We start from the raw sequence: 13,107 nt of genomic DNA on the forward strand, positions 1-13,107 counted from the left end.
AAAACTACAGGCTAATATCACTGATGAATACAGATGCAAAAATCCTCAACAAAATACTAGCCAACAGAATCCAACAGCACATTAAAAGGATCATACAGCATGATCAAGTGGGGTTTATCTCAGGAATGCAAGGATTCTTCAATATATGCAAATGAATCAATGTGATAAACCATATTAACAAACTGAAGGAGAAAAACCGTATGATCATCTCAATAGATGCAGAAAAAGCTTTTGACAAAATTCAATACCCATTTATGATAAAAACTCTCCAGAAAGCAGGCACAGAGGGAACTTACCTCAACATAATAAAGGCCATATGTGACAAACCCATAGCCAACATCATTCTCAATGGTGAAAAACTGAAACCATTTCCTCTAAGATAAGGAACAAGACAAGGTTGCCCACTCTCACTGCTATTATTCAACTTAGTTTTGGAAGTTGTAGCCACAGCAATCAGAGAAGAAAAAGAAATAAAAGGAATCCAAATCAGAAAAGAAGAAGTAAAACTGTCACTGTTTGCAGATGACATGATACTATACGTAGAGAATCCTAAAGATGCTACCAGAAAACTACTAGAGCTAATCAATGAATTTGGTAAAGGAACAGGATACAAAATTAATGCACAGAAATCTCTTGCATTCCTATACACTAATGATGAAAAATCTGAAAGAGAAATTAAGGAAACACTCCCATTTACCACTGAAACAAAAAGAATAAAATACCTAGGAATAAACCTACCTAAGGAGACAAAAGACCTGTATGCAGAAAACTGTAAGACACTGATGAAAGAAATTAAAGATGATACAAACAGATGGAGAGATATACCATGTTCTTGGATTGGAAGAATCAACATTGTGAAAATGACTATACTACCCAAAACAATCTACAAATTCAATGCAATCCCTATCAAACTACCAATGGCATTTTTCACAGAACTAGAACAAAAATCTTCACAATTTGTATGGAAACACAAAAGACCCCGAATAGCCAAAGCAATCTTGAGAAAGAAAAACGGAGCTGGAGGAATCAGGCTCCCTGACTTCAGACTATACTACAAAGCTACAGTAATCAAGCCAGTACGGTACTGGCACAAAAAACAGAAGTATAGATCAATGGAACAGGATAGAAAGCCCAGAGATAAACCCATGTACGTATGGTCACCTTATCTTTGATAAAGGAGGCAAGAATATACAATAGAGAAAAGACAGCCTCTTTAATAAATGGTGCTGGGAAAACTGGACAGCTACATGTGAAAGAATGAAATTAGAACACTTCCTAACACCATACACAAAAATAAACTCAAAATGGATTAAAGGTCTAAATGTAAGGCCAGACACTATAAAACTCTTAGAGGAAAACACTCTTATGACATAAATCACAGCAAGATCCTTTTTGACCCACCTCCTAGAGAAATGGAAATAAAAACAAAAATAAACAAATGGGACCGAATGAAACTTAAACGCTTTTGCACAGCAAGAAAACCATAAACAAGAAGAAAAGACAACCCTCAGAATGGGAGAAAATATTTGCAAGCAAAGCAACTGACAAAGGATTAATCTCCAAAATATACAAGCAGCTCATGCAGCTCAGTATCAAAAAAATAAACAACCCAATCCAAAAATGGGCAGAAGATCTAAATAGACATTTCTCCAAAGAAGATATACAGATTGCCAACAAACACATGAAAGGATGTTCAACATCATTAATCATTAGAGAAATGCAAATCAAAACTACAATGAGGTATCACCTCACACAGGACAGAATGGCCATCATCAAAAAATCTATAAGCAATAAATGCTGGAGAGGGTGTGGTGAAAAGGGAACCCTCTTGCACTGGTTGGTGGGAATGTAAATTGATACAGCCACTATGGAGAACAGTATGGAGGTTCCTTAAAAAACTAAAAATAGAACTACCATATGACCCAGCAATCCCACTACTGGGCATATACCCTGAGAAAACCATAATTCAAAAAGAGTCATGTACCACAATGTTCACTGCAGCACTATTTACAATAGCCAGGACATGGAAGCATGCTAAGTGTCCATCGACAGATGAATGGATAAAGAAGATGTGGCACATATATAGCATGGCATATTACTCAGCCATAAAAAGAAACGAAATTGAGATATTTGTAGTGAGGTGGATGGACCTAGAGTCTGTCCTACAGAGTAAAGTAGGTCAGAAAGAGAAAAAGAAACACCGTATGCTAACACATATGTATGGAATCTAAAAAAAAAAATGGTTCTGAAAAACCTAGGGGCAGGACAGGAATAAAGACGGAGACATAGAGAATGGACTTGAGGACACAGGGAGGGACAAGGGTAAGCTGGGACAAAGTGAGAGAGTAGCATGGACATATATACACTACCAAATGTAAAATAGATAGTTAGTGGGAAGCAACCACATAGCACAGGGAGGTCAGCTCGGTGCTTTGTGACCACCTAGAGGGGTGGGATAGGGAGGGTGGGAGGGAGATGCAAGAGGGAGGGGATATGGGGATATATGTATACATCTAGCTGATTCACTTCGTTATACAGCAGAAACTAACACAACACTGTAAAGCAATTATACTCCAATAAAGATGTTAAAAAAAAAAAAAAAAGACAGGGAAGCCCAAAGGAAAAACAGAAGTCAGAACTGAGTAATCTTTGTTCCAGCAATGGGGAAGCAGGGCTTATCTTTGTGCCTCACACAGCCTAAATTATCCATTTTTGATATCTAGATCACTGAGTTAATTCTGGGTTTTAAATATATAAGAGATATAAATCAACAGGAAAATAAATCCCAACCTCTAAAAAAATACACCATAATTTCAGAAAAAGAAAACTTAGATAGTCTCCCCATTGTATTATCTACGACACTATTTTCACATTACTGTAGACAGTTGAGACTGAAGTCACAGAACTTGGTCAAATGAAACTAATGTTTTTACTAATAAAATCACAGTTTGGCATAGGGATGTAATAGGCTGAATAGCAGACCCCCAAAGCTATCAGGTCCTCATACTTGGAACCTACAAATGTTACCTTATTTGGAAAAAGGGTCTTTGCAAATGGGATTAAGTTAAAGATTTTAAAATGAGATTATTCTGGATTATCTGGGTGGGCTCTAACTGCAACCACATGCATCCTTTAAGAAGGAAGCAGGGACTTCCCTGGTGGCACAGTGGTTAAGAATCCACCTGCCAATGCAGGGGACACGGGTTCGATCCCTGGTCCAGGAAGATCCCACATGCCGTGGAGCAAATAAGCCCGTGTGCCACAACTACTGAGCCTGCGGTCTAGAGCCTGTGCGCCACAACTACTGAAGCCCTCACGCCTAAAGCCGAGCTTCGCAACAAGAGAAACCACTGCAATGAGAAGCCCACGCACCGCAACGAATAGTAGCCCCCACTCGATGCAACTAGAGAAAGCCCACGTGCAGCAACGAAGACCCAAAGCAACCAAATAAATAAATAAGTAAATAAATAAAAATAAAATAAAAAAAAAGAGGGAAGCAGAGGGGGATGACACACAGAGGGGAAGGTGATGTGAAGACGGAGCAGAGATAAATCTGAAGGGATGCAACCAAAAGCCCAGGAATGCCTGCAGCCACCAGAAGCCGGAAGAGGTGAGGAACAGATTCTCCCCAGAGACTCTGGGGGGGAGCACAGGCCTGCAGACACCTTGATTTTGGCTCAAGGATACTGATTTCAGAGCTCTGGCCTCCAGAGACAGAATCAATTTCTGTTGTTTCAAGCCACCTAGTTTGTGGTAACGTGTTACAGCAGCCATAGAAAACTAACATAAGGGCGATCAATTTGGGGCCCAGTGGGACCAATCTCAACATTCATCTACACTTAGGAATAACAAATAATAAAGGAAAATAGAAACACATAAGGGTCCAAAACTATATGGCACTTGTTAAGATATACTCCAGCCTGTCTTCCAGGTCATATCACAGCAATATTTTGAAAAGAAATTTTCTTTTCAAATGTATCATATATAGAACCCAATTACCCAATTTCTTCATGATAGCTAATATAGATGTTACTACTGAAACACTTTGATCGAAGTTAAGACAGTTGGCAAGTCATCCTGAAGCAGTTAGGCATTGCTGACTCAGACTGCCCGTTTCCTTCAATTCTCCTAGACACTTACTTAGTCGTGCAAATAACCACTAGCCTGTAAACTAACCAAAAAAAAAAAAAAAAAAGAAACTCCCACAAACAAAAAACTGAGTTAGGTTAAATAAGCACCATGTAGAATATTAAGTAAAACAGCAAATCACCCAGCTTAAAACTAAATTGCAGTAGATACTGAACATACAGTGCCCTCCTGAATATCCTGTCTGATTTATCTTTTCACCTCCATAACCAAACTGAATGCACTGCACATCACAAGTACTGCACAGATATTTGGTGAAAGAATATATGAGAACTGCAAGAGAAGAGAACATGAAAAGTAGATATAAATACCTGACTATGTGCCATACCAGGGCTTGAAAAATTGCAGTTGAGGGCCAGATCCAGTCTGCTGCTTGTTTTTATAAATAAGATTTTACTGGAACACAGCCAAGCTCATTCACTTATGTATCATCTATGGCTACATCCTCGCTCTGAGAGCAGAGTTAAGTGATGACAAAGACACATGGCCAACAAAGTCTAAAATATTTACTACGTGGCTCTTTATAGAAAAGGCTGGTCAAGTCTTGCTCAGTACCACACCATCTAGAAGGGAAGGCAATTATTACTGAGTGTCTACTAATGCACTTATATTCTACCAGGTGCTAAGGAGATAGCTGAATAAGTTAGTCTCTGTTCTCAGAAAATCATAATAGAGCAGGTAAAACAACAAGTGTGTACTCCAGCTAACAAACTTGATAGTGGGCTATGACAGAAAACTGAATAGTATTGCCATAGCACAGAAAGAACCTTTAAGTGGAGAAGCTTTCAGGGAGAAGCAAATGTTTACCATGTGAAGCATTTAATCAAAATGAGCTTTTCCTTAAAAGATAGAATCAGATCATAGGCAAATAAGAAAAAAACCAGTTCCTAAGAAAATAAAACAAAACAATCATTAAACAAAAAAGAGATGAAAATAACAACCAGAAAAAAATAATTCACAGTACTGCACCTTTTAAAATGTAGTAATCAACATTTCATCAAAATTTTCAGGTTCTAAGATACCTGTTCACATAGCTCACCTTGATTTGGAAGATGCTCCTCCTGAACTACATGCTCCTTTATTCAAATTAAATGTAACTGCAAGAAAAGAATTGGTATTCCATATATATTTCAGGAAAATTATAATAAAACAGCAGATATAATAAAACAAAATTATAATAAAAATTATAATAAATATCACAATGTAGCTACGTAGAAATTCATGGACATTCTGAATACATGAGAGTTGGAATGCTCCTACCCAGAGATCATAAACTCCTGTAAAATATACTGGGCTGATGCTTAACAGAGCTGGGAAAGACCATCATATGATGTAGCAGACAGCCTTGGCCACTTCCCCACTCCACTGCCCCTCTCCCCTTGGTAACAGGAATCCAATTTTGTTTGGGTGTCCAAACCCCTCACATATGGCTTGGAGGATGCTATGGTCCGAAGGTTTGTGTCCCCTCCCGAATCCAAATGCTGAAAACCTAATGCCCAAGGTGATGGGACTAGGGGGTGGGACCTATGGGAGATGATTAGTAAGGCTCTTTGGTCTAAACCAATCAAAATAATTCCACTCCCTTTCCAAGTGACTGTTTTTGAGGTGGACATGTGATACAGTCTGGTCAATGACATTCAAAAGGAAGTCTGCTGGTGGGAAGAAGGTCTTCTAGGAGAAGTTTCCTTGCTCACAGGGGACTCCAAAGGAGAGAGAGGCTCTCTGTCTTCTTCTGGACAATGCTGGGTCTGCATATGACGGCTGGACTGCCGGCAGTCACCTTGCGTCCAGCTGCTGATAGTGTGGCATCGGAACCACCCTACCTCTGGGACTCTTGGTATGGCAAGGTATTTCCTTATTGTTTAGGCTCATTTTACTCAGTCTGGTTACTTGTTGCTGTCGGCATTCCATCCAGTTCATTGTTATCACCTTTTCATTTTACTGATGAGAATAATCCAGACAGATAATACCTCTTGCTCCCAAACATGTTGCTAGTTTCTGGCAGAGCCAATACAAAAGCATCCATATTAAAAAAGGAAGAAAGAAAAGTATAACTACCTTTTTCTTCATCATTTTCTCTGCTTAATTCCGTAAAAACAGGGACTTCCTTTAAAAAAAAAGTTTGAAGGTTTGGTTCACAACTGCATTTACCATCAATATTCAATAGTCCTTAATTATGACTTGCTACCTAAAATGGTTTAAGATACTAATTAAGAAATTATATGTATTGCAAATATTCTCCAATAAAGAATTATTCTACGGGGGGAAAAAAGTAGCTTTTCTGTACCAAACTGCAGAAGTTTACCTACATTTTTATTTCTATTACAATTTAAGCAGGAAACAACAACATAAAGCAATAAACTCTAGGAATCTTAGCTAGAGGATTACTTTAAACAGCAAAACCTTTCTCTTTTGTAGTACGCTTTAGTGTAATGATCAAGGGTCTAAGACTAACTCAAAGACGACTGTGTATAAAATCCACCTCTGCCACCTATGAGCCTTGTCATCTCGGTCAATCTCATCGTCTCCCTGAAGGCTCAATCATTACATCTTTAAAGTAGGGATAACCTACATATTTAGAGTTACGATAAGGGTTAATTAGGATAATATAAATAAAACACTTAGCATAGTGCCTGCTGTAGTGTTTGATAAATGTTAATTGTTGTTACTACTGATAAATAAGAAGGATGACCTTGAGATCTAGCTAAAATATTTTGTTAGGTAATGTCCATATAGGATTTCACAAAGGAACACAAAAGAACATGATCTTACTTTGAAAAAACTGATATGTTTAAATGTGGAATGAGGAAGCACTCATCAATAGAATTTCCCCTGCTTTTTTGGGTAAAGATACTGTTTACACCTGAAAAGTACAATTAACTTGAAGGTTTTAGCAATATTAAGCTAAAATGTTACAGAGCAATAACGTTATTCCAAAAAGTAAACCTCTTTCCTCAGTACAAGATGTGAATCCTTTGTAATTTCCACGATAGGAAGTTATAATTTTTTCTCTATTGAAAATGAAGATTTAAATTTTTAAAAAGCAAGAGACTAAAAAGCTTTCAGTCTTAAGGAGTTTAAATTTCACATTTACTGCAGTTTAAGCACTGTTCCTGTTTTAATTTAATGTAGAAAACTCCTAAAAGATTGTGTGACAATACGCATGTTAATGTAAGTAACGTTAACACACACTCACTCTCTCACTTATCAAGAAGTTCAATCAACATGGTACAAAAGTTGATTCACAAAGTGATCCTCACTGATGTCTTAATTCTCATCGCCTGCTACCGCCTGCATCACTCTGTACTCGACGGCTTATACAACATGTGCTCCACAATGATCAGAACAGCTGTACTCATAATAGCTCAAAACTGGAAATGAGCCACATGCTTCTCAACAGGAGAATGGCTAAATAAATTGTATTATATTTGTAAAATGAAATACATCAATCAAAAAAAAGAGTGAAGCACTGATAGGAAAGGATGTAGACGAACTACACATACAGAACATTATACAGAGCTAAGGAAGCCAGACACAGAGAGAACAAACTGGATGATTCCATTCCTATGAAGTTCAAGGGCAGACTAAACTGACCAACAATCAATAGTACATCAGAACAGTGCTTCCTTCTTGGAGGACAAGGAATATTAATTGGGAATGGGCATGAGGGAACCTTCTAGGATACTAGAAATGTTCCATATCTTGATCTGAGTGGTGGCCACAGGGACTACCTATCTATTGATCCATCCATCCATCCATCTAAAGACACATACATATGTGAAAGTTCATGGAGCCGTAACCTTAAGATAAATGCACGTCATCCACTTTACTTCATGGGTGCTACACCACAATAAAAAGTTTTTAAAAATACTAAATGGCTAGTAGTTTCACATACACACTAGGCTGTATTTTCCTGCTCACACACAACTTCTAGTATGTAAGCTCCTTGAGGGCAGGGATTTTTATCTTTTGTCCACTGGCTGTATCCCCAGTGCCTAGAAGAATGCCCGGCACACAGGAGGTGACCAATAAATGTCTGTTGAAATAAATGCCTTGATCTAGTTATTCTAACACCTGAACCAACTTTATCGTGCTCTCCCTCCCCCATTTACCTGGATTTTACCCATTAATTCCTCAAGACTCCTCAGCCTAGGGGATATATCTACCTCCAAATATTCTAGGTCCTCCCCAGGCTGGAGCAAGTGCCAGCCCTCTGTGTTCTCACACAATGTGTTCATCCCCAGCACTGCATTAATTATAATCAGTTGAAACGCTCTGTTTATGTCTTCGCCACTAGCTACTGACTCTATTTTAGAAATGAGGAAACTGAGGTTTAGAAGATTCCATAATTACACTTGTGAAGTCAGTAAGTCAGGAATGGACCCAGGTTTGTCTCAACTCCACAGCCTGGACTTTTATACCTGGCTATGCTCTTTCTCCTACAAAACTCATTCAAGGCTTAAACAAACAAGCAATTTTGCTTCTTCAGACCTTTGTCTATTGCCTCTCTGGATGATGCCATGCCCACCTGCTCTCTCCCCTCCAGACCTCTTCTCACTTGTTCTTGAATAAATTTGGCAGTTTTTTCTTCATCATCAAGGTCCTGCTTCTTCTTCTTCTCTAGTTCCAGCTGCCGGCGGATCGTCTCAGGGTCCCTATCTATATACTGAATATACCAGCCTTTTGGTGTTTCGTCCACTTTGCACAAGCCTTAAAAAAAGTAACGGACACTATAATTTTGAATACAATCAAAGCTGACAGTACATATAAATGTGGTCTCTCTCTGCAGTATTTACTCATTCATTCAAATACACTCATTCAAACACATTCAAATACACAAATTCATACAGCACGTGAATTTTCCATATTTATAGTTAGTGACATTTAGATTTTAATTGGAATATTTTATCTCTTTAAAGAGAAAAGAAATATTATTTTGATTTTTGACTAGGTTGAGGCAACACATTTAAACAGGGAAACATAAAAAAAGCATTATCTTGCTTAGTAATTATTCAACTGTCTCTAAGTACTTAACATCCACTGAGTACAGGATATCCTGCTAACTTAACTAAGCAGAAATCTTCCCCAAAATGGAATAAAGAAACACACTGAATAACTAATACCTTGATACAAAAGTTCTTTCTCTGTTCTTTTCCTGAACTTTCCATCCTATTAGAAATGGGAAAAGAGGCAGCAAATTTAAAAACTGCCTTAAGAAGGGGTAACAGAAGTTTCCAAAAGTGCAATGAAGGTAGGGGGAAAAGTGGAAGAGGACGGGTACTGATCCTTAACCTAACGAGTGGATGCTTCAGGGATACATCTTTGCACTGTTGACAGAATCACTCCAGACGCTCTTACACACCTGCAGCGCACAAAACCAATCCTGGAAGACTATGCTCCTCTCCACCAGTTTCTAACTGCCCTACTCATCCTCTTTTTCATAAATTTACACAGAAAGTATGATCATTCTCTCCCTGCCTGCAGTGCAGCCATATAACAGCTGCTCACATCATGTCTTCCTCTTACCTTCTCTGCCCAGCCACTTAGTAAAATCTGTCAGCGTCTCCCACTGAGTGGCGTTCATGTGGATGTGCTCTCGGTGGCTGATGTACTCATTGTAAACGATGTTGTTGTGAACCCTCTTGGTTCCTAAGAAGAAATTACGACACTGCTGACCCTGAGCAGATTATGAGATTATAAAGTCATTATGTGCACAAGACTTAAGATACTTACCAAAGCGTCTCCTGAGAAGTTCTAGAAAGTCATTTCGGAATTCCCTAATAAAGCAGGGAGGGAAAGCATTAAGGTAATTTCTACAAATACATAGCATCACCTTCCTGAAATTTAAGCCATCATATAGTTTGCATGAGCACATGATATATAAAACATCTACGTGAATATCTGTTCCGAACCTTTAAAAACTGAACAAGGGAAGAATCCTGAAAGATTACAGCTTTCAAGAATTAAAGTTAAAAGTCAAGTTGGAGTTGGAACTTTTTGTCTTGGTAAAGGAGGCACAGCAAAAGTGCCCATACATCTTTGGAGCGGATTCTTCATGGAGTCTCAGTGCTACTGAATGTGGCATAATCATCCCATTCTATTGATAATAAAACGTGAAGTTGGCACTTAATGTGTCCCTCTGAGCTGAGCACACTGTGTTAAGTGACAGATAAACATAGGTGAATAAGATATACATTCTGACCAAGACGTTTACAGGTGAAGAGAAAGAGAAGGCTGTTCCCATCTGGCACAGAGACATGAAAGCATCACTTGATATTTGAGAAATGACAGACATATAGACAATAGTTATTTCAAATTAAGTATTCAGTAGATATTTTCTCAAAAATAAACAAAGTGAGCCTGTCACGTCAAGAAAAACAACTGACGGTATTTGTTGCCAATGATAAAATTTGAGCTTTCAAGCAAAAAATGTGAATTCTGGTAAACTAGTATACGCCACCATGAGTCTGACATACTTCCCAATACTTAAAGATGTTTCTGACAGCACTGAGTTGACATTAGTGAATATGATTTTATGATATTGCATAATAAAATGTATCACCGTTCAGAATTTCAGAATACCTGTGTAACTCAATGAAGCAATATTTTCCAAATGACTGATGTGTGATGTTACAAAACCATGCATGGGTACAAGATCCACTTAAAGTAAAAGATCACATGGATTTTAATGTCATAGAGTACAAAAGGTTTGCTATATGGTCTCTGATTCCACATTGCAACTAATCTTTAAGAAACTATCATGCCATTGTGTTTCAAGGTAGTATCACAGAAAAATAGCCAAAATTATGTGAAAAGGCTACTAAAATACTCTCCCCGCTTCCCACTACACATCTGTGTAAAAGCTGGACTTTCTCTACGTATTTCAACCAAGCAACATTTCAGAAGAGAATGAATGTAGAAGCAGATGTGAGAATACAACTGTGTTCTATGAAGACAGACACTGAAGAGATTTGCAAAAATGTAAAACAACTCCACACTAATTTTTTTGTGTGCTTTTTGTGTGTTGGAAAATATAGTTAATTTTCATGTAACAATGTTATTTTAACTGTAATAGGCTTATACTGTGATTTTAAATGAATAAATTTTTTTTAATGTCTCAGTTTTAATCCCTAATTTACAAGCTATAACCCACATAAACAAAAGTCTTTGGGGTTTAAGACCAAAAGGTCTAAAACCCTGGAAAGAAAGAAAGGGATGGAGGCAAGACTAAATATTAATTGTAATAATAATAATTAACAGCTAATATTAATCGAGTACTGACCACTCTTCTAAACACTTTCAAAGTATTAACTCATTTAATCTTCTCATAAACCCTATGAAGGAAAGACAATACTTGAAAGGTACAAAACCTACAGATGAGGGGACTAAAGCACAGAGAAACTGAATAAGTTCACCCAAAGTCACACAGCTCCTGAGTGGAGAAGCCTGGGTTTAAAGGACTTAAAGACAAGCAGTCTGACTCCAGACCTGTGCTCTTAGCCACAATTATTTTAGACTGAGAGATGGTTTTTCATATGTTTGAAGTGAATGGAAGAAAGACTGACTTGTGAGACATACTTTTTTAACAATTGCACACAATGATAAACTGTCAAAAGAAAACAAAAACTGAGCACAAAGATAATACAGCTATCACATTAATATGTAAGGAATAAACAGAGCTTCCAATATACTAAATATTAAGCATCTATTAAACGTCCAACTGAATAAAGCTTATGATATAAGGATGGCTTTGAGTTACTTACTCTGAAAAATAATCCATAAACTGCTGAGGATTTTCTGAAGCCAGCAATAGTTGTCTCTGATGAGATTCGGACATACAATGACACTTAAAGCCATTCTACAAAAATGTAAAGGTAGTGGTTAAATCTTGATTTAGCTCATTATAATGGGCCCTAAATATAAGTATTTAATTAAATCCTAAAAAGCTGCTCTTTGATGATAAATTGTAAAAAATAATCAAGTCACTGGCTGTAAGCACCCTATCGTTTTAAATTTTTTTTTTTATAAAGTTGAGTTTTGCAACCCTGCTAATCAAAGAATCCCAGAAGATTAAAGAGACAGAAAAATACTGCTTTGGAAAACAGACATTAGTAAGAAACATTACAGGGCACAGTAACAGAAGAGCGATTTTATTTTTTGACTCAATTTAACAAATTCCTATTGGGCACCTACTTCATACAAAGTGTTATGCAAGCATTTCGAGGACTATAACAAAGTAAAATGGGTCATCAGTGAAGTTCCATTAAGGAAACTATTTTCACTCACTTTCCTATACTTTAGCTCATTACCCAAAATACACTTGCATTTTATACATAAACCTTATTTTATCATACTAAATCTGTATCTTCTTCAGATGATTGTAAAAAACATCCAAGTTTTGACTTTGTGTCTATTCTACTTAACATTTGAACCTGATTCTCCACTAGTAAGAGAAATGAAAAATGTGCCTCTCCTCTGTCTCCCCCATCTTGGTGAACAGCACTGTCCTGTACCATCACCCAGGCCAGGACCGAGGACAGCACCCCAGCGTCCTCCACCTCCACTCAGCACTACGTCTACTCTGCCGTCCTAATAACTTACCCAGTCCCTCGGCTCAATCCCATTGCCACTGCCCTGATTTCAACACTCAGTCTTGCTTAGAGCAGTTTCCTAATCTTCAGTCATCCACAGATGCCTACACAATTCTTGCCTCTTCTGTGCCCTACCTATGCATTACTCTTCCTTAACTGCATCTTAAAAGGAAACTTGATATCAGTCTCATAAACGAAAAGCCAGCACCACTTTCCATAAATTACAAATAAATCAGTAAGATGAAAGCAAAATAATGTTATTAAATTCTAGAAACTCAAGGGAGTGGATGGGCAGGAGGGGAATACTCCGGATCTGACCTTCCTCCCCCTCAATCTGCCGGTATTAGAGACAGAGACAGGGGAGGGGGCT

General features: G+C 37.8%; 1 protein-coding gene across 4 annotated transcripts in view; it reads right to left on the bottom strand.

Moving 5' to 3' along the window:
* KIN (Kin17 DNA and RNA binding protein) overlaps window positions 1-13,107 on the bottom strand; it is a 35,893-nt gene that overhangs the window by 19,819 nt on the left and 2,967 nt on the right. For 2 of the 4 annotated variants that reach the window (XM_082450584.1, XM_082450585.1), the window contains exons 2-7: window positions 11,910-12,004; window positions 9,880-9,923; window positions 9,673-9,795; window positions 8,675-8,856; window positions 6,205-6,253; window positions 5,186-5,243 (exon numbers count right to left, since the gene is read on the bottom strand). In XM_082450584.1, coding sequence (XP_082306710.1) covers window positions 5,186-5,243; window positions 6,205-6,253; window positions 8,675-8,856; window positions 9,673-9,795; window positions 9,880-9,923; window positions 11,910-12,004 — 551 coding nt within the window. The remainder of the gene's footprint in view (window positions 1-5,185; window positions 5,244-6,204; window positions 6,254-8,674; window positions 8,857-9,672; window positions 9,796-9,879; window positions 9,924-11,909; window positions 12,005-13,107) is intronic. The other 2 variants (XM_082450583.1, XM_082450582.1) reach the window with 2 other exon arrangements.

This window comes from Balaenoptera physalus, assembly GCF_965194825.1.
Source record: "Balaenoptera physalus genome assembly, chromosome: 2".
Classification (NCBI taxonomy): domain Eukaryota; kingdom Metazoa; phylum Chordata; class Mammalia; order Artiodactyla; family Balaenopteridae; genus Balaenoptera; species Balaenoptera physalus.